The sequence below is a fragment of the Entelurus aequoreus genome, linkage group LG12 (assembly GCF_033978785.1).
Source record: "Entelurus aequoreus isolate RoL-2023_Sb linkage group LG12, RoL_Eaeq_v1.1, whole genome shotgun sequence".
Taxonomy (NCBI): domain Eukaryota; kingdom Metazoa; phylum Chordata; class Actinopteri; order Syngnathiformes; family Syngnathidae; genus Entelurus; species Entelurus aequoreus.
In genome coordinates, this window is record NC_084742.1 from 64,830,737 (window position 1) to 64,854,511 (window position 23,775).

The 23,775-nt window shown below is 38.0% G+C and overlaps 1 protein-coding gene across 1 annotated transcript in view; it reads right to left on the minus strand.

Annotated features, from left to right (window-relative positions):
• The window catches only part of gnsa (glucosamine (N-acetyl)-6-sulfatase a), a 31,585-nt gene that overhangs the window by 3,578 nt on the left and 4,232 nt on the right, over positions 1-23,775 (minus strand). Inside the window, exons 2-11 of the mRNA XM_062066450.1 lie at positions 19,742-19,801; positions 19,455-19,661; positions 17,352-17,417; positions 17,118-17,216; positions 15,989-16,156; positions 7,624-7,706; positions 7,432-7,550; positions 3,741-3,844; positions 3,558-3,659; positions 113-223 (exon numbers count right to left, since the gene is read on the minus strand). Coding sequence (XP_061922434.1) covers positions 113-223; positions 3,558-3,659; positions 3,741-3,844; positions 7,432-7,550; positions 7,624-7,706; positions 15,989-16,156; positions 17,118-17,216; positions 17,352-17,417; positions 19,455-19,661; positions 19,742-19,801 — 1,119 coding nt within the window. The remainder of the gene's footprint in view (positions 1-112; positions 224-3,557; positions 3,660-3,740; positions 3,845-7,431; positions 7,551-7,623; positions 7,707-15,988; positions 16,157-17,117; positions 17,217-17,351; positions 17,418-19,454; positions 19,662-19,741; positions 19,802-23,775) is intronic.

A 23,775-nucleotide genomic window follows, 5' to 3' on the forward strand; every position in this document is an offset into this window, starting at 1 on the left:
ACTTTGATCACTGGTTCACTGTTGGAACAACAAGACTTTGATCACTGGTTCATTGTTGGAACAACAAGACTTTGATCACTGGTTCACTGTTGGAACAAGAAGATGGTCTCACCGACACACCAGGTCCCAGCAGGGGGCAGGCGGGGTCCGAAATGTTCTTCCCTTCTCCTTCGTACTCCACCAGCAGGTCTGACCTCCAAGCGCTCACGTTCATTTTCCCCTCCTAAAAACACAAAATTCAATACTTCCATAAGTACACTCAATTGGTGCACTTCATGCAAAGTACAGCAAAACACTGAAGAGAAAAAATTTATTTTCTGGTAAGTGCACACAAACTAACATGTGTAAGTATACACAAATTAAGAGTAAGTTCACAAAGACTAAGTATAAGTACACAAACACAGACAGTAAGTACACAGTAGACAGAGTGTAAGTAGACACAGACAAAGTATAAGTACACAAAGAAAAGGTAAGTACACACAGACTAAGTGTAAGTACACACAGACAGAGAAAGTACACGCAGACAGAGTGAGTACACGCAGACAGAGTGAGTACACACAGACAGAGTGAGTACACAGTGTGTAGGTAGACACTGACAAAGTACAAGTACACAAAGACAAAGTAAGTACACACAGACAGAGTGTAAGTACACAAAGACAGTGTAAGTACACACAGACAGTAAGTACACACAGACAGAGTACACAAAGACAAGAGTGTGAGTACACAAAGACGGAGTGTAAGTACACAAAGACAAGAGTGAGTACACACAGAGTGTAAGTAGACACAGTACAAGTACACAAAGACAGAGTGTAAGTACACAAAGACAGTGTAAGTACACAAAGACAGAGTAAGTACACAAAGACAGAGTAAGTACACAAAGACAGAGTGTAAGTACACAAAGACAGAGTGTAAGTACACAAAGACAGTAAGTACACAAAGACAGAGTAAGTACACAAAGACAGAGTGTAAGTACACAAAGACTGAGTGTAAGTGCACACAGACAAAGTGTAAGTACACACAGACAAAGTGTAAGTACACACAGACAAAGTGTAAGTACACAAAGACAAGAGTGTGAGTACACACAGAGTGTAAGTAGACACAGTACAAGTACACAAAGACAGAGTGTAAGTACACAAAAACAGTAAATACACAATGACAGTGGAAGTACACAAAGACAGTAAGTACACAAAGACAAGAGTGTGAGTACACAGAGTGTAAGTAGACACAGTACAAGTACACAAAGACAGAGTGGAAGTACACAAAGACAGTGTAAGTATACAAAGACAGAGTAAGTATACAAAGACAGAGTAAGTATACAAAGACAGAGTAAGTACACAAAGACAGAGTAAGTACACAAAGACAGAGTGTAAGTACACAAAGACAGTAAGTATACAAAGACAGCGTAAGTATACAAAGACAGAGTAAGTATACAAAGACAGAGTAAGTACACAAAGACAGAGTAAGTACACAAAGACAGAGTGTAAGTACACAAAGACAGAGTAAGTATACAAAGACAGAGTAAGTACACAAAGACAGAGTGTAAGTACACAAAGAGAGTGTAAGTACACAAAGACAGAGTAAGTACACAAAGACTGAGTGTAAGTACACAAAGACTGAGTGTAAGTACACACAGACAAAGTGTAAGTACACACAGACAAAGTGTAAGTACACAAAGACAAGAGTGTGAGTACACACAGAGTGTAAGTAGACACAGTACAAGTACACAAAGACAGAGTGTAAGTACACAAAAACAGAGTAAATACACAAAGACAGTGGAAGTACACAAAGACAGTAAGTACACAAAGACAAGAGTGTGAGTACACAGAGTGTAAGTAGACACAGTACAAGTGCACAAAGACAGAGTGTAAGTACACAAAGACAAGAGTGTGAGTACACACAGAGTGTAAGTAGACACAGTACAAGTACACAAAGACAGAGTGTAAGTACACAAAGACAAGAGTGTGAGTACACACAGAGTGTAAGTAGACACAGTACAAGTACACAAAGACAGAGTGTAAGTACACAAAGACAAGAGCGTGAGTACACACAGAGTGTAAGTAGACACAGTACAAGTACACAAAGACAGAGTAAGTACACAAAGACAGAGTGTAAGTACACAAAGACAGAGTGTAAGTACACAAAGACAGTAAGTATACAAAGACAGAGTAAGTATACAAAGACAGAGTAAGTACACAAAGACAGAGTAAGTACACAAAGACAGAGTAAGTATACAAAGACAGAGTAAGTACACAAAGACAGAGTGTAAGTACACAAAGACACAGTGTAAGTACACAAAGACAGAGTAAGTACACAAAGACTGAGTGTAAGTACACAAAGACTGAGTGTAAGTACACACAGACAAAGTGTAAGTACACACAGACAAAGTGTAAGTACACAAAGACAAGAGTGTGAGTACACACAGAGGGTAAGTAGACACAGTACAAGTACACAAAGACAGAGTGTAAGTACACAAAAACAGTAAATACACAAAGACAGTGGAAGTACACAAAGACAGTAAGTACACAAAGACAAGAGTGTGAGTACACAGAGTGTAAGTAGACACAGTACAAGTACACAAAGACAGAGTGGAAGTACACAAAGACAGTGTAAGTATACAAAGACAGAGTAAGTATACAAAGACAGAGTAAGTACACAAAGACAAAGACAGAGTAAGTACACAAAGACAGAGTGTAAGTACACAAAGACAGAGTGTAAGTACACAAAGACAGTAAGTATACAAAGACAGAGTAAGTATACAAAGACAGAGTAAGTACACAAAGACAGAGTAAGTACACAAAGACAGAGTGTAAGTACACAAAGACAGAGTAAGTATACAAAGAGAGTAAGTACACAAAGACAGAGTGTAAGTACACAAAGACAGAGTAAGTACACAAAGACTGAGTGTAAGTACACAAAGACTGAGTGTAAGTACACACAGACAAAGTGTAAGTACACACAGACAAAGTGTAAGTACACACAGAGTGTAAGTAGACACAATACAAGTACACAAAGACAGAGTGTAAGTACACAAAAACAGAGTAAATACACAAAGACAGTGGAAGTACACAAAGACAGTAAGTACACAAAGACAAGAGTGTGAGTACACAGAGTGTAAGTAGACACAGTACAAGTGCACAAAGACAGAGTGTAAGTACACAAAGACAAGAGTGTGAGTACACACAGAGTGTAAGTAGACACAGTACAAGTACACAAAGACAGAGTGTAAGTACACAAAGACAAGAGTGTGAGTACACACAGAGTGTAAGTAGACACAGTACAAGTACACAAAGACAGAGTGTAAGTACACAAAGACAAGAGCGTGAGTACACAGAGTGTAAGTAGACACAGTACAAGTACACAAAGACAGAGTGTAAGTACACAAAAACAGTAAGTACACACAGACAAAATATAAGTACACAAAAACAGAGTGTAAGTACACACAGACAAAGTATAAGTACACAAAAACAGAGTGTAAGTACACACAGACAGAGTGTAAGTAATAAGTACACAAGTGAGACATCAGGACGTTGTGTGTTTGTGTGTGTGTGCATGCTCACCATGACAGGCAGGAAGGACAAACCATCCATCTGAGTCTTGCTGACGTTGAGTCCTGCGATGTCCAGGATGGTAGGACCCAGGTCCACGTTGGCCACCAGGAACTGCACACAAGGACACGTTGCAGGAGGAAGACGGTGCAGAAGAAGGAGAGTGAAAGTGAAAGTAAAAGTAAAAGTTGTCACCTGACTGGTCTGCTTGGCCTTGATGTTTGGTCCTCTCACCATCAGAGGCACACGGATGTCAAACTCATACAGCTGCCTCTTGTCCACAGGGAGGGAGAACTGACCTGCATCACACCATCTTTGTTAGCATCTTACCTTCTCTATCATGTCCACAGGGAGGGAGAACTGACCTGCATCACACCATCTTTGTTAGCATCTTACCTTCTCTATCATGTCCACAGGGAGGGAGAACTGACCTGCATCACACCATCTTTGTTAGCATCTTACCTTCTCTATCATGTCCACAGGGAGGGAGAACTGACCTGCATCACACCATCTTTGTTAGCATCTTACCTTCTCTATCATGTCCACAGGGAGGGAGAACTGACCTGCATCACACCATCTTTGTTAGCGTCTTACCTTCTCTATCATGTCCACAGGGAGGGAGAACTGACCTGCATCACACCATCTTTGTTAGCATCTTACCTTCTCTATCATGTCCCCAGGGAGGGAGAACTGACCTGCATCACACCATCTTTGTTAGCATCTTACCTTCTCTATCATGTCCACAGGGAGGGAGAACTGACCTGCATCACACCATCTTTGTTAGCATCTTACCTTCTCTATCATGTCCACAGGGAGGGAGAACTGACCTGCATCACACCATCTTTGTTAGCATCTTACCTTCTCTATCATGTCCACAGGGAGGGAGAACTGACCTGCATCACACCATCTTTGTTAGCATCTTACCTTCTCTATCATGTCCACAGGGAGGGAGAACTGACCTGCATCACACCATCTTTGTTAGCATCTTACCTTCTCTATCATGTCCCCAGGGAGGGAGAACTGACCTGCATCACACCATCTTTGTTAGCATCTTACCTTCTCTATCATGTTGCTGGTCTCTTATTTACAGCAAAATAACTCATCACTTTAAAGCTTTTTTTCTACTGTTACTTGACATTTATGTCACAAGCTTCAACTTCTCTGTGTGTTCATGCTAGTGGACCGCCTCCACCCACAGAGACAAAGGTGGTGGATAACAGACAAAAAGCTGTAAAGTAACACTGAACAAAGAGTTGAAAGTAGGGATGATCCCATCAGGGTTTTATGTTAAGATACCAATCATCCATGAGCGATATCGGTCGATACCAATACATGTTTTAATTTAGGGCTATATAAATTATCATTGAACTGCACATTTTTCAATGCATTCATGAGTGCTATTGATCATTTAAAGTATCAACAGAAAATTTCAAGTAGTTCCCTATTTCCTTTTATTACATACATCTAGTTGGTAATAGTACACAACGTTGTCCTCCAGTGATAGTAATACTTGATGATACTTAATATACTAAGAAATGCAGTTCATTTGCTGTCATGGAGGAGAATATTATTAGCAGAAGTTCTTAACATCTTTGTCCTCAGGACCTAACTTGTCCACAATTGAGGGCCCCGGGGCCCATTTTTGTAGTCTTTGGTATGACTCGGCCGGGGTTTGAACTCACGACCTACCGATCTCAGGGCGGACACTCTAACCACTAGGCCACTGAGCAGGTTAAAGGACTGTAGACCATTGTCGATCAATCTTGTTTGAGCCATGTGTCCTGTACACTACAGATTGTATACTGTGGTGGGGGATAGAATCCCAAACAAGGTTTTAATATGGATGAGACAGACTTATTTTGAAAGGAATGCCCTCTCGCACCTTGATAATGCAGGACCAAGTCAACAGGGCAAGATTTAAGGCCCCAAAAGACCTTGTGACTCTGGTTATGTGTGGAAATGCTGCGGGCTTATGTATAGGTCAACCAATCCTAGAGCCCTAAAAAACAGGTTTTGATCTTTGGTTTCATTCTTTAAGACAGTAGTGTACTGTACTTTTTTTTTTTAAATCCACAACTTTGAGAGTGGTTGAACGAGAGAATTGTGAGAAAATGTTAATGCCTGTCTGAGAAAAGTTTATAAAGTGTGTGGTTACAGACTTAAAACACCCAAACCCCGTAACCAGTGAAGTTGTCACGTTGTGTAAATGGTAAATGAAAAGAGAGTACAATGATTTGCAAATCCTTTTCAACTTATATTCAATTGAATAGACTGCAAAGACAAGATATTTAACGTTCACACTGAGAAACTTTGTTATTTTTTGCAAATATTAGCTCATTTGGAATTTGATGCCTGCAACATGTTTCAAAAAAGCTGGCACAAAAAGACTGAGAAAGTTGAGGAATGATAAATAAATAAATAATGCTCATCAAACACTTATTTGGAACATCCCACAGGTGAACAGGCTAATTGGGAACAGGTGGGTGCCATGATTGGGTATAAAAGCAGCTTCCATGAAATGCTCAGTCGTTCACAAACAAGGACGGGGGCGAGGGTCACCACTTTGTCAACAAATGCCTGAGCAAATTGTTTAAGAACAACATTTCTCAACCAGCTATTGCAAGGAATTTAGGGATTTCACCATCTACGCTCTGTAATATCATCAAAAGGTTCAGAGAATCTAGAGAAATCACTGAATCATTGAATGCCTGTGACCTTCGATCCCTCAGGCGGTTCTGCATCAAAAAGCGACATCGGTGTGTAAAGGATATCACCACATGGGCTCAGGAACACTTCAGAAAACCACTGTCAGTAACTACAGCTGGTTGCTACATCTGTAAGTGCAAGTTAAAACTCTACTATGCAAAGCCAAAGCCATTTATCAACAACACCCAGAAACGCTTTGCTGGGCCCGAGCTCATCTAAGTGAAAAAGTGTTCTGTGGTCTGACGAGTCCACATTTCAAATTGTTTTTGGAAACTGTGGACGTCCTGTCCTCCGGAACAAAGAGGAAAAGAACCATCTGGACTGTTATAGTTCAAAAGCCAGCATGTGTGACGGTATTGGGGTGTATTAGTGCCCAAGACATGGGTAACTTACACATCTGTGAAGGCACCATTAATGCTGAAAGGTACATACAGCTTTTGGAGCAACATATGTTGCCATCCAAGCAACGTTACCATGGACGCCCCTGCTTATTTCAGCGAGACAATGCCAAGCCACGTGTTACAACAGCGTGGCTTCATAGTAAAAGAGTGCCGGTACTAGACTGGCCTGCCTGTAGTCCAGACCTGTCTCCCATTGAAAATGTGTGGTGCATTATGAAGCCTAAAATATGAGAAGGGAGACCCCCGGACTGTTGAACAATTTAAGCTGTACATCAAGCAAGAATGGGAAAGAATTCCACTTCAAAAATGTGTCTCCTCAGTTCATAAACGTTCACTGAGTGTTGTTAAAAGGAAAGGCCATGTAACACAGTGGTAAAAATGCGCCTGTGACAACTTTTTTGCAATGTGTTGCTGCCATTAAATTCTAAGTTAATGATTATTTGCAAAAAAAAAAAAGAAGTTTCTCAGTGTGAACATGAAATATCTTGTCTTTGCAGTCTATTCCATTGAATATAAGTTGAAAAGGATTTGCAAATCATTGTATTCTCTTTTTATTTACCATTTACACAACGTGACAACTTCACTGCTTTTGTATCATGAAAGAAAACATAAAAAAACGGGGCAAAAAAATCTACTTCTACTACACTGAAAGTGGGTATTGTTTAGAAGGTAACACCAGCGTTCAAGGACTGTATAGTTGAAATAACACCACAAATACTCAGATAAAAAACATTGCATTTAGTCTTCATAATGAACATTTATATTTGAGCATGACGTACCTGTGTGGTAGCCATTGTCTGAGGTGAAGAAGATGTAGGTGTTGTCCAGTTCTCCACTGACCTCTAACCCCTTCACCACCTTCTCCACCAGGTCATCCACAGACAGCAGAGTCTGCCATCTTGCCAAGGACACATCAGGGTCAACACGGAGAAGGACACGCTGACATTGATGGGAGAGAGGGAGGAACTGACCGTCTCCTGAAGGCATCGTCCAGGAAGTTGATGGAGGAGTTAGTCATGGGAGTCTTGGCCTGCCGGATCAGCCAGTGCTTGTCCTGCCACACATGTTAGTCCTCCTCTTATCACGTACGTACGTGTGTGTGTGTGTGTGTGTGTGTGTGTGTGTGTGTTCTGGCAATGCTTACTTAATGGGGCAATCGCTCTGTTTACACAGTCACCTTTAGGGGACCTCTGACGGTATGAGGACAAAAACAGGTCCCCTAAAGCAGGGGTGTCCAAACTTTTTCCACTGAGGGCCGCACACTAAAAAAATCAAAGCACGCGGTGGCCATTTTGATATTTTTTCAGTCTCAAAACCAAGACAATACACTTTTTTTTTTTAACCTTTGGGGCTCCCTTAAGTTAGGTCCCAGGGACCCAGAAGGGTTTCAGTCTTAAAAAAGGTTAAAAAAAAAAGGTATTTTTTAAATTTGTATTAAATGCTTAAATCTCTAATTCCACTTCAGGTGAATTAAAAAAAAAAATATATATATATATATATATATATATATATATATATATATATATATATATACACACACTTTTTTTTTTTTTTTTTTAAAAGGTATTTTTTAAATTTTTATTAAATGCTTAAATCTCTAATTCCACTTCAGGTGAATTTAAAAAAAAATATATATATATATATATATATATATACACACACACTTTTTTTTTTTAACCTTTGGGGCTCCCTCAATTAGGTCCTAGGGACCCAAAAGGTTTTCAGTCTTAAAAGGTTAAAAATAAGTCATATATTTTTTTTTTATTAAACGCTTGAATCTATAATTCAACTTCAGGTAAAATAAATATATATATATATAAAATAGTTTTTTAAAAAAATTTTTTTTTTTTTTTTACATTTTATGAACTTTTTGTCAAAACCCTATTTTTTGGGGCAAATATACAAAATATACAATATTTTTCCCAAAAAAGTGGAATATTTGATGTGAAGTAATTGGATCCCTAAATAGGTCAATATTTCATAGCAAAATTGATTTGAATTTATTATTATTATTTTTTAGCAAAAACAGGTGTTTTTTTAATTCCACTAAAATTCTTGGGGATCCAAAAGTGCCCCACTCATAAAAAGGTCAAGGTTTTTTTTTTTTTTTTTACATTCAACACTTAAATCTCTATATCAGCTTCAGATAATATATAGTATAATTCGTTTAGTATATCTATAATAACAATCAATATAGTAATTAGTATTAGTATATAATTAGTAAGTATTTTTTTTAAATAATTTTCATATTTTTCATGTTTTTTTGTTTGTTGTATTTGTGTCCTTTTTGTCCTTAAATTAGTCAATAATTCATAGCAACATTGATTTTGATTCATTATTATTTTTTGAGCAATTGTAAAAAAAAAAGGTGTTATAAAAGTCAACAATTCAACATTTTCTCGTTGCATTTCACCTATTTGCTCTTTTTTTTCCACTTTTTAATGTTTAAAAAAAAAAAGTTTTAGTATTTTTAGAATGATGTGCCCCGGGCCGGTAAAACATTAGCTGCGGGCCGCAAATGGCCCTCGGGCCACACTTTGGACACCCCTGCCCTAAAGCGAAACCTTTTTAAATGATAGTCAGATCCATTCTATATCCTTCTATATATGCTAGTTGGAGTTGCAGACAACTTCATTACTGCTAAATAGCAGTTTTCAGTCATGTCACAGAAGATGCAGGATTTGCTTGAACATTTAAGTGGTGAAACTTCCTATAAGAGGACATCTGTAGTGCTGTATTCTGACCATCATGTCACATTTACTTTACTTTTTTTTTTTAATTTAATGGTCCTCAGTAGTCACGTACAAATTTGTGCGAATTATGCACAATTATTTAAATTTGGTCCCCATGAACCATATTAACTCTTTTTCCCCAGAGTCCCCAGTAAGAATGATCAGCACATTACTTCATCAATCCAGAGATTTAAAGACATGTACCATATTTTTCGGAGTATAAGTTGCTCCGGAGTGTAAGTCGCACCAGCCGAAAATGCATAATAAAGAAGGAAAAAAACATATATAAGTCGCACTGGAGTATAAGTCGCATTTTTGGGGGAAATGTATTTGATAAAAGCCAACAGCAAGAATAGACATTTGAAAGGCAATTTAAAATGTCTAAAGAATAGTGAACAACAGGCTGAATAAGTGTACGTTATATGAGGCATAAATAACCAACTGAGAACGTGCCTGGTATGTTAACGTAACATATTATGGTGAGAGTCATTCAAATAACTATAACATATAGAACATGCTATACGTTTACCAAACAATCTGTCACTCCTAATCGCTAAATCCCATGAAATCATATACGTCTAGTCTCTTACGTGAATGAGCTAAATAATATTATTTGATATTTTACGCTAATGTGTTAATCATTTCACACATAAGTCGCACCCCCGGCCAAACTATGAAAAAAACTGCGACTTATAGTCCGAAAAATACGGTAGTTTCGATAAAACCTGCAACAATGCATCTGGCAGACATATTTCATCAGTCCTTCAAATTCTGTGTGATAATACCATGATTTGAGATAAGTGTGCTGCCGAAACGTACTACAATATATGAAATTGCCTCCGGTGTTCTGTAAGTGACAAAAGTGAGCATTCCAAAATGTGCTGAAACTCACTTAGATCACTATTGTTTCTTTTTGAGGGGACATTTTCATAGACATGTTCTAAGGGTACGCAGCATGGAGCGCTACTGCCTACTGGCGCTGACGGGACGCGGGGCCGCCATCTTGGAGTGGTGATCCGCTCCACTCAGTGCAATTCATTTGGCAGGAGCAATGAACATTTAAATCATCTTACCTCACTGAATACCACTGATTTTTACGCACTTTTTTGTCATATGTGTAGCTATGATAAATGACACATGTTTTATTATTCATAGTTTGCTTAACAGTAATAGAATATTCTTATATGCTATAAGTGAGCAGACGTCCGAGATCAAAACTGGGAATATAATCCCAGAGAAGGGGGAAAAAAATGGTCAGCTATTTTTAAATTGAAAAAATAATATGATAAGGTTATTTATACATGCGTATATCCTACATAAACAATACATTAGATATCTATATATCTTATAGACTGTATCTCTGTTGCTGCAGCAGCAGAAACTTTATTCTGTCTTGACACTTAGTATTGATATTTTGTATTACATTCTTCCCTTAAATGATCATGTTTACAGTGATTGTTTTAGATGTATTTTTTATGTATGTCGCTTTGGATAAAAGCGTCTGCCAAATACTTCAACATAAACATATATAAACACCTGAAAGTCTTTATATCAGCTAAAACCACCAATCTGTTTCACTGGATTCAGAATAAAACCAAATTCTGTCTTGCCCAACAATGTTAGTATTTGAATATCTGATTGTCTAGAATGCAGCTGAGATAGGCTCCAGCACCCCCGAAAGGGACAAGTGGTAGAAAATGGATGGATTGATGGATAGCTAGCTAGCTAACATATATTACCCCCCGCCCCACAATCTGGACTGTGGTCCTAACTTTTACCCCTGTTGGCTTTTACAATCTTTATCTTCATCATTTATTTCAACTTTATGTTATTCAAGTATGACATTTTTAAATGTAATTAATTTCATTGACCAGTAATTCTATTATGGTCATACTCTTGTTTTCTAGCGGCTACGATTTCAGTACTATTGAAGATCTTTGCTCCTTCTCAACTCTGTGGTGATATTATTTCCACAAAATACAACCAATAGTACGTTAATGTTAAATCTTACTTGTGGAAAGTAATCCCCCAAGTCTTATTTTCAACAGTCCGCTCATTTGAGCAGGAAAACGCTGAACACCATCTTTGTTTTCTACCTGTCAACTGTCAGTTTAGCATCTTTGTTTTCTACCTGTCAACTGTCAGTTTAGCATCTTTGTTTTCTACCTGTCAACTGTCAGTTTAGCATCTTTGTTTTCTACCTGTCAACTGTCAGTTTAGCATCTTTGTTTTCTACCTGTCAACTGTCAGTTTAGCATCTTTGTTTTCTACCTGTCAACTGTCAGTTTAGCATCTTTGCTTTCTACCTGTCAACTGTCAGTTTAGCATCTTTGTTTTCTACCTGTCAACTGTCAGTTTAGCATCTTTGTTTTCTACCCGTCAACTGTCAGTTTAGCATCTTTGTTTTCTACCTGTCAACTGTCAGTTTAGCATCTTTGTTTTCTACCCGTCAACTGTCAGTTTAGCATCTTTGTTTTCTACCTGTCAACTGTCAGTTTAGCATCTTTGTTTTCTACCCGTCAACTGTCAGTTTAGCATCTTTGTTTTCTACCTGTCAACTGTCAGTTTAGCATCTTTGTTTTCTACCTGTCAACTGTCAGTTTAGCATCTTTGTTTTCTACCTGTCAACTGTCAGTTTAGCATCTTTGTTTTCTACCTGTCAACTGTCAGTTTAGCATCTTTGTTTTCTACCTGTCAACTGTCAGTTTAGCATCTTTGTTTTCTACCTGTCAACTGTCAGTTTAGCATCTTTGTTTTCTACCTGTCAACTGTCAGTTTAGCATCTTTGTTTTCTACCTGTCAACTGTCAGTTTAGCATCTTTGTTTTCTACCTGTCAACTGTCAGTTTAGCATCTTTGCTTTCTACCTGTCAACTGTCAGTTTAGCATCTTTGTTTTCTACCTGTCAACTGTCAGTTTAGCATCTTTGTGTTCTACCTGTCAACTGTCAGTTTAGCATCTTTGTTTTCTACCTGTCAACTGTCAGTTTTGCATCTTTGTTTTCTACCTGTCAACTGTCAGTTTTGCATCTTTGTTTTCTACCTGTCAACTGTCAGTTTAGCATCTTTGTTTTCCACCTGTCAACTGTCAGTTTAGCATCTTTGTTTTCTACCTGTCAACTGTCAGTTTAGCATCTTTGTTTTCTACCTGTCAACTGTCAGTTTAGCATCTTTGTTTTCCACCTGTCAACTGTCAGTTTAGCATCTTTGTTTTCTACCTGTCAACTGTCAGTTTAGCATCTTTGTTTTCTACCTGTCAACTGTCAGTTTAGCATCTTTGTTTTCTACCTGTCAACTGTCAGTTTAGCATCTTTGTTTTCTACCCGTCAACTGTCAGTTTAGCATCTTTGTTTTCTACCTGTCAACTGTCAGTTTAGCATCTTTGTTTTCTACCCGTCAACTGTCAGTTTAGCATCTTTGTTTTCTACCCGTCAACTGTCAGTTTAGCATCTTTGTTTTCTTCCTGTCAACTGTCAGTTTAGCATCTTTGTGTTCTACCTGTCAACTGTCAGTTTAGCATCTTTGTTTTCTACCTGTCAACTGTCAGTTTAGCATCTTTGTTTTCTACCTGTCAACTGTCAGTTTAGCATCTTTGTTTTCTACCCGTCAACTGTCAGTTTAGCATCTTTGTTTTCTACCCGTCAACTGTCAGTTTAGCATCTTTGTTTTCTACCCGTCAACTGTCAGTTTAGCATCTTTGTTTTCTACCCGTCAACTGTCAGTTTAGCATCTTTGTTTTCTACCCGTCAACTGTCAGTTTAGCATCTTTGTTTTCTACCCGTCAACTGTCAGTTTAGCATCTTTGTTTTCTACCTGTCAACTGTCAGTTTAGCATCTTTGTTTTCTACCTGTCAACTGTCAGTTTAGCATCTTTGTTTTCTACCTGTCAACTGTCAGTTTAGCATCTTTGTTTTCTACCTGTCAACTGTCAGTTTAGCATCTTTGTTTTCTACCTGTCAACTGTCAGTTTAGCATCTTTGTGTTCTACCTGTCAACTGTCAGTTTAGCATCTTTGTTTTCTACCTGTCAACTGTCAGTTTAGCATCTTTGTTTTCTACCCGTCAACTGTCAGTTTAGCATCTTTGTTTTCTACCTGTCAACTGTCAGTTTAGCATCTTTGTTTTCTACCCGTCAACTGTCAGTTTAGCATCTTTGTTTTCTACCCGTCAACTGTCAGTTTAGCATCTTTGTTTTCTACCCGTCAACTGTCAGTTTAGCATCTTTGTTTTCTACCTGTCAACTGTCAGTTTAGCATCTTTGTTTTCTACCCGTCAACTGTCAGTTTAGCATCTTTGTTTTCTACCTGTCAACTGTCAGTTTAGCATCTTTGTTTTCTACCCGTCAACTGTCAGTTTAGCATCTTTGTTTTCTACCCGTCAACTGTCAGTTTAGCATCTTTGTTTTCTACCTGTCAACTGTCAGTTTAGCATCTTTGTTTTCTACCTGTCAACTGTCAGTTTAGCATCTTTGTTTTCTACCTGTCAACTGTCAGTTTAGCATCTTTGTTTTCTACCTGTAAACTGTCAGTTTAGCATCTTTGTTTTCTACCTGTCAACTGTCAGTTTAGCATCTTTGTTTTCTACCTGTCAACTGTCAGTTTAGCATCTTTGCTTTCTACCTGTCAACTGTCAGTTTAGCATCTTTGTTTTCTACCTGTCAACTGTCAGTTTAGCATCTTTGTGTTCTACCTGTCAACTGTCAGTTTAGCATCTTTGTTTTCTACCTGTCAACTGTCAGTTTTGCATCTTTGTTTTCTACCTGTCAACTGTCAGTTTTGCATCTTTGTTTTCTACCTGTCAACTGTCAGTTTAGCATCTTTGTTTTCCACCTGTCAACTGTCAGTTTAGCATCTTTGTTTTCTACCTGTCAACTGTCAGTTTAGCATCTTTGTTTTCTACCTGTCAACTGTCAGTTTAGCATCTTTGTTTTCCACCTGTCAACTGTCAGTTTAGCATCTTTGTTTTCTACCTGTCAACTGTCAGTTTAGCATCTTTGTTTTCTACCTGTCAACTGTCAGTTTAGCATCTTTGTTTTCTACCCGTCAACTGTCAGTTTAGCATCTTTGTTTTCTACCCGTCAACTGTCAGTTTAGCATCTTTGTTTTCTACCTGTCAACTGTCAGTTTAGCATCTTTGTTTTCTACCCGTCAACTGTCAGTTTAGCATCTTTGTTTTCTACCCGTCAACTGTCAGTTTAGCATCTTTGTTTTCTTCCTGTCAACTGTCAGTTTAGCATCTTTGTGTTCTACCTGTCAACTGTCAGTTTAGCATCTTTGTTTTCTACCTGTCAACTGTCAGTTTAGCATCTTTGTTTTCTACCTGTCAACTGTCAGTTTAGCATCTTTGTTTTCTACCTGTCAACTGTCAGTTTAGCATCTTTGTTTTCTACCCGTCAACTGTCAGTTTAGCATCTTTGTTTTCTACCCGTCAACTGTCAGTTTAGCATCTTTGTTTTCTACCCGTCAACTGTCAGTTTAGCATCTTTGTTTTCTACCTGTCAACTGTCAGTTTAGCATCTTTGTTTTCTACCTGTCAACTGTCAGTTTAGCATCTTTGTTTTCTACCTGTCAACTGTCAGTTTAGCATCTTTGTTTTCTACCTGTCAACTGTCAGTTTAGCATCTTTGTTTTCTACCCGTCAACTGTCAGTTTAGCATCTTTGTTTTCTACCCGTCAACTGTCAGTTTAGCATCTTTGTTTTCTACCCGTCAACTGTCAGTTTAGCATCTTTGTTTTCTACCTGTCAACTGTCAGTTTAGCATCTTTGTTTTCTACCTGTCAACTGTCAGTTTAGCATCTTTGTTTTCTACCTGTCAACTGTCAGTTTAGCATCTTTGTTTTCTACCTGTCAACTGTCAGTTTAGCATCTTTGTTTTCTACCCGTCAACTGTCAGTTTAGCATCTTTGTTTTCTACCCGTCAACTGTCAGTTTAGCATCTTTGTTTTCTACCTGTCAACTGTCAGTTTAGCATCTTTGTTTTCTACCTGTCAACTGTCAGTTTAGCATCTTTGTTTTCTACCTGTCAACTGTCAGTTTAGCATCTTTGTTTTCTACCTGTCAACTGTCAGTTTAGCATCTTTGTTTTCTACCCGTCAACTGTCAGTTTAGCATCTTTGTTTTCTACCCGTCAACTGTCAGTTTAGCATCTTTGTTTTCTACCCGTCAACTGTCAGTTTAGCATCTTTGTTTTCTACCTGTCAACTGTCAGTTTAGCATCTTTGTTTTCTACCTGTCAACTGTCAGTTTAGCATCTTTGTTTTCTACCTGTCAACTGTCAGTTTAGCATCTTTGTTTTCTACCTGTCAACTGTCAGTTTAGGCCGCTCGCCGGCTCCTCATCACCACTTCAAGATGGCGGCCCAATTTCTCACGTCACAGCAGCCACTTATAAGCCACTGCGTCTACTTATAAGATGTCTATGGAAATTTTACTTGTAGACGTAATTTTTATGTCCAGAACTATGAAATAAGTGTCCGCATTAGAGGGGCCCTTTAAGTATAATTTAGGTCCAAGTTCCGACTTGCACCGTCGTGGGAACAGAACTCAGACATGTGTTTGTAAACATAACATACAAACGCACCCTCAGCCATTTCTTCAAGAAGTCCTACCTTGCCGTGGATGTTGAAGTTGGGGTCTCTGGGCGCCCGGGTGTTGTTGAAGCGGCCCTGGTACTGAGGGGCCGCCGTCCAGGGCGAGTGGGGCGCCGGTGTGGACACCATCATGAAGAAGGGCTTGTAGCTGGACTTGTATTGGAGGAAGTTGAGGGACATGTTGGCCTGTGAGAGAGAGAAGACGAGTCTTTGTGGACCATAGACCACTGTTTTTCAACCACTGTGCCGCGGCACACTAGTGTGCCGTGAGATACAGTCTGGTGTGCCGTGAGAGATTGTCTAATTTCACCTATTTGGGTTAAAAATATTTTTTGCAAAGCAGTAATTATAGTCTGCAAATGATGTGTTGTAGTTGAGTGTCGGTGCTGTCTAGAGCTCGGCAGAGTAACCGTGTAATACTCATCCATATCAGTAGGTGGCAGCCGGTAGCTAATTGCTTTGTATATGTCGGAAACAGCGGGAGGCAGTGTGCAGGTAAAATTGTGTCTAATGGTGAGTGCCTCTAAGTAAAGGCATTAAAGCTTAGGGAAGGCTATGCAGAACAAAACTAAAACTGAGACGGCTACAAAGTAAACAAAAACAGAATGCTGGACGACAGCAAAGACTTACTGTGGAGCAAAGACGGCGTCCACAATGTACAGCCGAACATGACGTGACGATCAACAATGTCCCCACAAAGAAGGATAAAAACAACTGAAATATTCTTGATTGCTAAAACAAAGTAAATGTGGGAAATATCGCTCAAAGGAAGACGTGAAACTGCTACAGGAAAATACCAAAAAAAGAGAAAAAGCCACCAAAATAGGAGCGCAAGACAAGAAGTAAAACATTACACACAGGAAAACAGCAAAAAAGTCCAAATAAGTCAGGGTGTGATGTGACAGGTGGTGACAGTACACCTACTTTGAGACAAGAGCTATAGTGATGCATGCTTGGTTATGCTTTAAAGTCATATCCAACAATTGCGACAACGACTTTTTACTGCCAACTGAGTTTAGTTTTTTAATGATTTCTGCTGGTGGTGTGCCTCCGCATTTTTTCAACGCAAAAAAAGTGCCTTGGCTCAAAAAAGGTTGAAAAACACTGCCATAGAGGATTAGAATGTAAGAAGAAGAAGAATCTTCACCAAGACATCCGTCAGGTAATCTTTGTTGTAGTCCGCTCCGTGTTTCTCCGTCTTCCCGTTCACTGACAGAGTGTAGTTGTAGTATTTGGAATTCTTTTCCTTCAACGGAAAACACATTTTGGTTGTTGTTATTATTCATGCATAAAGCTCACATTTATCATGAGCTGTGATCACAAAGTTCCGGACCGAGGACTTTTAAAGACGTTCCACTACAACGTAAGGAAAAGGTCCTACCAGTCCGACCCAGTAGTTCCAGCCGAGAGGAACATGCTCCACTCCGCCAGCTTCAGAGTGGCCGTACTGTAACACAAGTCATATTCATTTAGGGGGGTGCTAACTTTCACGCTAAAAGCAAGCCGAGGTAGGTCGAAACATGCTAAAATATTGAAGAAAAGTTTTGTGTTGAGCTTGAAATTAGTGTGATGTTAGGGGTGTAACGGTACACTAAAATTTCGGTTCGGTACGTACCTCGGTTTAGAGGTCACCGTTCAGTTCATTTTCGGTACAGTAAGAAAACAACAAAATATACATTTTTGGTTATTTATTTACCAAATTTGTAAACAATGTCTTTATCCTTTTAACATTGGGAACACTATAATTATTCTGCCCATGTTAATCAACATTAAACTGCCTCAAGTTGTTGCTCGGATTAAATAAAATGACAAAACTTTTCTACATATAAAAAGTGCAACATTAAACAGTTTCAAGTCAACTCATCATGCTTAATTTATTACAGCATTTGGGAAGCCTGTAGTTGATTTTTATTATGTAAATGTTATATTTTTATCAACATGTGATAGCAGGGACCCTGCCATTCAAAACTAGGCTGCTGCATTACTAATGACTAATGTAACTATAGCTGAAAAAATGGTACAAGAGCAATAGGAGGGACTATTCATCCCTGAACACCATGGAGTTCATGTAGGTCAGGGGTGCTCACCCTTTTTCTGCAGGCGAGCTACTTTTCAATTGATCAAGTCGTGGGGATCTACCTCATTCATATATATAATTTATATTTACTTATTTATGAAATATATGTTTTTGTTAACAAGTTAAAAGGTGTTTAATGACAATGCAAGCACGTTTAACACATATAGTTAATATTGTTAATAAATTAAAGGTGTTTAATGATAATACAAGAATGTTTAATACACATAGTTAATATTGTTAACAAGTTAAAGGTGTTTAAAGATAATGCAAGCATGTTTAACACATAGTTAATATTGTTAACAAGTTAAAGGTGTTTAATGATAATACAAGCATGTTTAACACATATAGTTAATATTGTTAACAAGTTAAAGGTGTTTAATGATAATACAAGCATGTTTAACACATAGTTAATATTGTTAATAAGTTAAAAGTGTTTAAAGATAATACAAGCATGTTTAACACATAGTTAATATTGTTAACAAGTTAAAGGTGTTTAAAGATAATGCAAGCATGTTTAACACATATAGTTAATATTGTTAACAAGTTAAAGGTGTTTAATGATAATACAAGCATGTTTAACACATATAGTTAATATTGTTAACAAGTTAAAGGTGTTTAATGATAATACAAGCATGTTTAAAGGCCTACTGAAACCCACTACTACCGACCATGCAGTCTGATAGTTTATATATCAATGATGAAATCTTAACATTGCAACACATGCCAATACGGCCGGGTTAACTTATAAAGTGACATTTAAAATTTCCAGGGAAATATCCGGCTGAAACGTCGCGGTATGATGACGTATGTGCGTGACGAAGTCAGTATAACGGAAGTTTAACATAATGTCCTTTTTTGCTGCTTCAACGCAGCTTAATCAACACAGAAAAAGGTAAAGTGAAATAACAAACAGACAGGGCTTTGCTGTCCGTAACGCACGCACTTGACATATTACGGTTGTCTGTTCAACATCTTCCCGCTTGAAGCCAAACCACCGCCAGACTATGGACAGTTTTTCTTGGGAATTAATTCTCCTTCCTCCATTTGTTACCAGATTCGCACTTTCTCTTTCTCATATCACCACTCGCACAGCTCTGCTTGCACCACCTGCCACTGCTAACTTTACCATGCCGCTACCTCTCCGCTCGGCGAGGGCGTATGAGTATGCGACGTATGTAAGAAGGTGCGCTTGTTTTATGTCTCTGTGAGAAGAAAGAGTGAGAAAAGCCCGCAGCTAAAAGCAACTGCGTGAGAACGTTTACTCGAATACTCACGATATAGTCATTTTCTACATTGCACAGAGACAAACCCGCGATATATCGAGTATATTCCATATATCGCCCAGCCCTACTTTCTCCCCTATCATAAAAACATGCATGTTCTGTTCATAAAAAAGCTGCTGCCCACCTGGTTGAGGTACTTCCCGGCAAAGAAGGTCTGGTAGCCAGCGAGGTTGTTCAGCAAAGCGGGGAAAGTGTTGGCCTCCTCGCTCTTCTGCCAAGCTTTGCTGCTGCAGTTTCCCTCCAGGGTGTTGTTGATCACGTGGTGGTTGTGGGGATATTTGCCCGTCAGGATGCTGGCTCGACTGGGACAGCACAGCGGACTGGCGACAAACTGGAGGACGGCACAAACTGCAGTCAACTCAACTTAGAAAGGTGCCGCTTCCAAAAATACACGGTAGAAAAAAAACTTACTGCATTTGTGAAGGAGATGCCTGCATCACCAATCAGTTTTTTGGTCTTGTTGAGTGGACTCTGACGAGAGACATAACATGTATGTCATTGCACTGAATATCTGCCTTCATCAGGAAATAAAATTAACGTATGATAAAATCTACTGTAAAATACCGTATTATACAGCACTTAAAATTCCTTTTTTCCCCCTCAAAACTCGACAGTGCGCCTTATAACCCGGTGCGCCTAATGTAAAGAATAAGTTGGGTTGAGCTTACCCACCTTGAAGCTGTTTTATTTGGTACATTGTGTAATGATAAGTGTGACCAGTAGATGGCAGTCAAACATAAGAGATAAGTGTAGGCTGCACCGTCTGATGTGCTTCAATATAGGGGTATCATTATGGTGTGTGTATAAGGTTAGACATATTTGGCGTTTTGTTTCGCAATATTATGCAAAAGCAACTTTTCTTACCTTCTGGTACCTGCTGATCTGTATTTGGGATCTGCATAAATCACCTTGTAGTAGTCAATAAGCTTCTTATTTTACTCTATCTTCTTGTTATGGGACATTCATCCTCCGCTGTTGCCATTTCTAATATAAAGTACCGTATTTTTCGGACTATAAATCGCCGTTTTTTTCATAGATTGGCCGGCGGTGCGACTTATACTCAGGAGCGACTTATGTGTGAAATTATTAACACATTAGCGTAAAAAATCAAATAATATTATTGATCTCATTCACGTAAGAGACTATACGTATAAGGTTTCATGGGATTTAGCGATTAGGAGTGACAGATTGTTTGGTAAACGTATAGCATGTTCTATATGTTATAGTTATTTGAATGACTCTTACCCTAATATGTTACGTTAACATACCAGGCACCTTCTCGGTTGGTTATATATGCCTCATATAACGTACACTTATTCATCCTGTTGTTCACTATTCTTTAGACATTTTAAATTGCCTTTCAAATGTCTATTCTTGGTGTTGGCTTTTATGAAATACATTTCCCCAAAAAATGCGACTTATACTCCAGTGCGACTTATATGTTTTTTTCCTTCTTTATTATGCATTTTCGGCCGGTACGACTTATACTCCGGAGCGACTTATACTCCGAAAAATACGGTAGTGTAAAGTTCTTACATATATCTGTCAGTGAACTCGCCATGAAAGCGCTAAAACATACCGGTGTAGTGAGTTTACATTATTCACCCAAGGAACACGCTACACCGCTACAACAAAGATGATGGGGAGAAGACGCTGCCGAAGGTGAGCCACGTAAATAAGACCGCCCACAAAACGGCGCATCCGGAAGCGAATGTCAGAAAGCGACTTGAAGATGTGTAAAACATCATCGTTGCAACATTTTGAGCAAAGAACCACCATCACATGTTATGTAGACCACAAGGAAGTCTTTTACATTTAGAAAAAAATCATAATAATATGAGTCCTTTAATGCGCCCTATAATCAGGTGCGCCTTATATATGAAAAAAGATCAAAAATAGACCATTCATCGGCAGTGCGCCTTATAATCCGGTGCGCCCTATGGTCCGGAAAATACGGTAATTAAACATTTTTTATTAAGCAAAGTGTCTTGCGTAGGGATGTAACAATAAATGGTAATAATGGTATCGGTAAAACTCCTGATGGTTTGTATTACCATTTTTAATAAAACATTTCTGAAAAAATGATTGTGATTGATAGCTGCACTTTGAAAAACTCACGGACTGACTGGCGCCAGCTCACAAGAGACATTAACATTTCAAATTGATCATTTATTGACATCAAACCATCTCTTAAGTTTAATCATTTCCTGTTCAATAATGTTTGATAACGCTTTTAAGTCATGTCCCGAACTATAAAAGTTGGTGTCGTCCGCAAATAATACAAATTTCAATAACTTTGATACCTCACATATATCATTAATATATAAAATAAACGATTTTGGTCCCAAAACCGAACCTTGTGGAATTCCACAATCAATCCTCATTTGTTCAGATGTATTACACACAAAATCCACAAACTCTTGTCTATTATCTACATAACTTCTTAGCCAGTCTAAAACTACTCCTCTCACACCAAATGAATACAACTTGGACAATAATATAGAATGATCTATAGCAGGGGTCCCCAAACTACGGCGTCCAAAATCAGGCCCGCGGGAAGTCCCAAGTATTAAAATAAATAAATAAATAAAAAATAAATTCTGTCTTTTCATATCCACTTTGTACCGCTTGCTACTCACGGTGTCTCCTAGCCGCTCAGGCAAATCATATTGTCTAAAAATGCATTTTCTCCTCGATAACGTGACATCATCGCGCGCGCGGAAAGTGCGCTATATATATATATACATATATATATATATATATTACAGATGTCCGATAATATATTATCGGCGATAAATGCTTTAAAATGTAATATCAGAAATTATCGGTAACGTTTTTTTATTATCGGTATGTTTTTTTTAAATTTTTTATTAAATCAACATAAAAAAACACAAGATACACTTACAATTAGTGCACCAACCCAAAAAACCTCCCTCCCCCATTTACACTCATTCACACAAAAGGGTTGTTTCTTTCTGTTATTAATATTCTGCTTCCTACATTATATATCAATATATATCAATACAGTCTGCAAGGTATACAGTCCGTAAGCACACATGATTGTGCGTGCTGCTGCTCCACTAATAATACTAACCTTTAACACTTCATTTTACTCATTAATTACTAGTTTCTATGTAACTGTTTTTATACTGTTTTACTTTCTTTTTTATTCAAGAAAATGTTTTTTATTTTTTTTATTGATTTAAAAAAAAAAAGGACCTTATCTTCACCATACCTGGTTGTCCAAATTAGGCATAAAATTAATTCCACAACTGTATATATATCGGTATCAGTTGATATTGGTATCGGTTGATATCGGTATCGGTAATTAAAGAGTTGGACAATATTGCAGGGTTTCCCACACATTCATTTATTTGTGGCGGCCCGCCACGAAAGAATTATGTCCGCCACAAATTAAAAAAATAAAATAAAATAATAATAATAATATTTTTTTTTTTTTTTTTTGTCCTGTCCAGCTTTTCAGGCAAATCATATAGTTGATGTAGATGCCCATATCGGCTGTTCAGATTTACTTCACAAAAGAGAAGTGTAGGATACTTCTCTTGTTGCCTTATTTATATTTGACTTTATTAAATGTATTTATATTAGAAACACAACATGTGTATATAACAAAGGGTGCAAAGTCTGCAGGCAGTAGGAAACACATGGTTAAGTGTAGGGAGTAAAACTGATGGCAGTCTAAAGTTCAAGATTTTTGGAGCTCTTTGTTCAGTGGATCAGATGTTTGATGAAGCTCTGTGTCTATCTACCACCACTACTGTTTTCTGTTTATTTGTTACTGACTGTGGCAGGACACCTCTGCCTCTGTTTCACTTTATGTTGCTGGTAAATAATATGGTTGTAGTAGTAGGCTAAAGTTAAATGATTTAGTATGCACTAATTAAAGGGGCAGAGCTTTAAGAGACATTTTAGCTTTTATATTTTATACGATTTTTTTTTGTAAGAACCACAATTAATAAATACATTTCAGTGAATAACTTATTGTTCAAATCTGTATATAAATATGTACATAAAGTGTTGTAATTATATTGTAAAATGGATGGATGGATGGACGTTTAAAACAAAACTGGTATTATTAATTAGTAAGTATACATTTTTTGAGCCTTTTTAGAGAAAATCAAATCATTGTAGTAAATTATGCAAATTATTTGATGATGTCATGGTGACCACGCCCACAGCCACGCCTCCACCGCCACAGGTATCTTGGCAGTTTATGGGAAACACTGTATCGGAATATCCGATATTGGCAAAAAGCCATTGGACATCCCTAATATATATATATATATATATATATATATATATATATATATATATATATATATACACATACAGCCCGGCCCCCGGCCAAATTGTTTTAACCCAATGCGGCCCCCGAGTCAAAAAGTTTGGGGACCCCTGATCTATAGTGTCAAATGCTTTTTTAA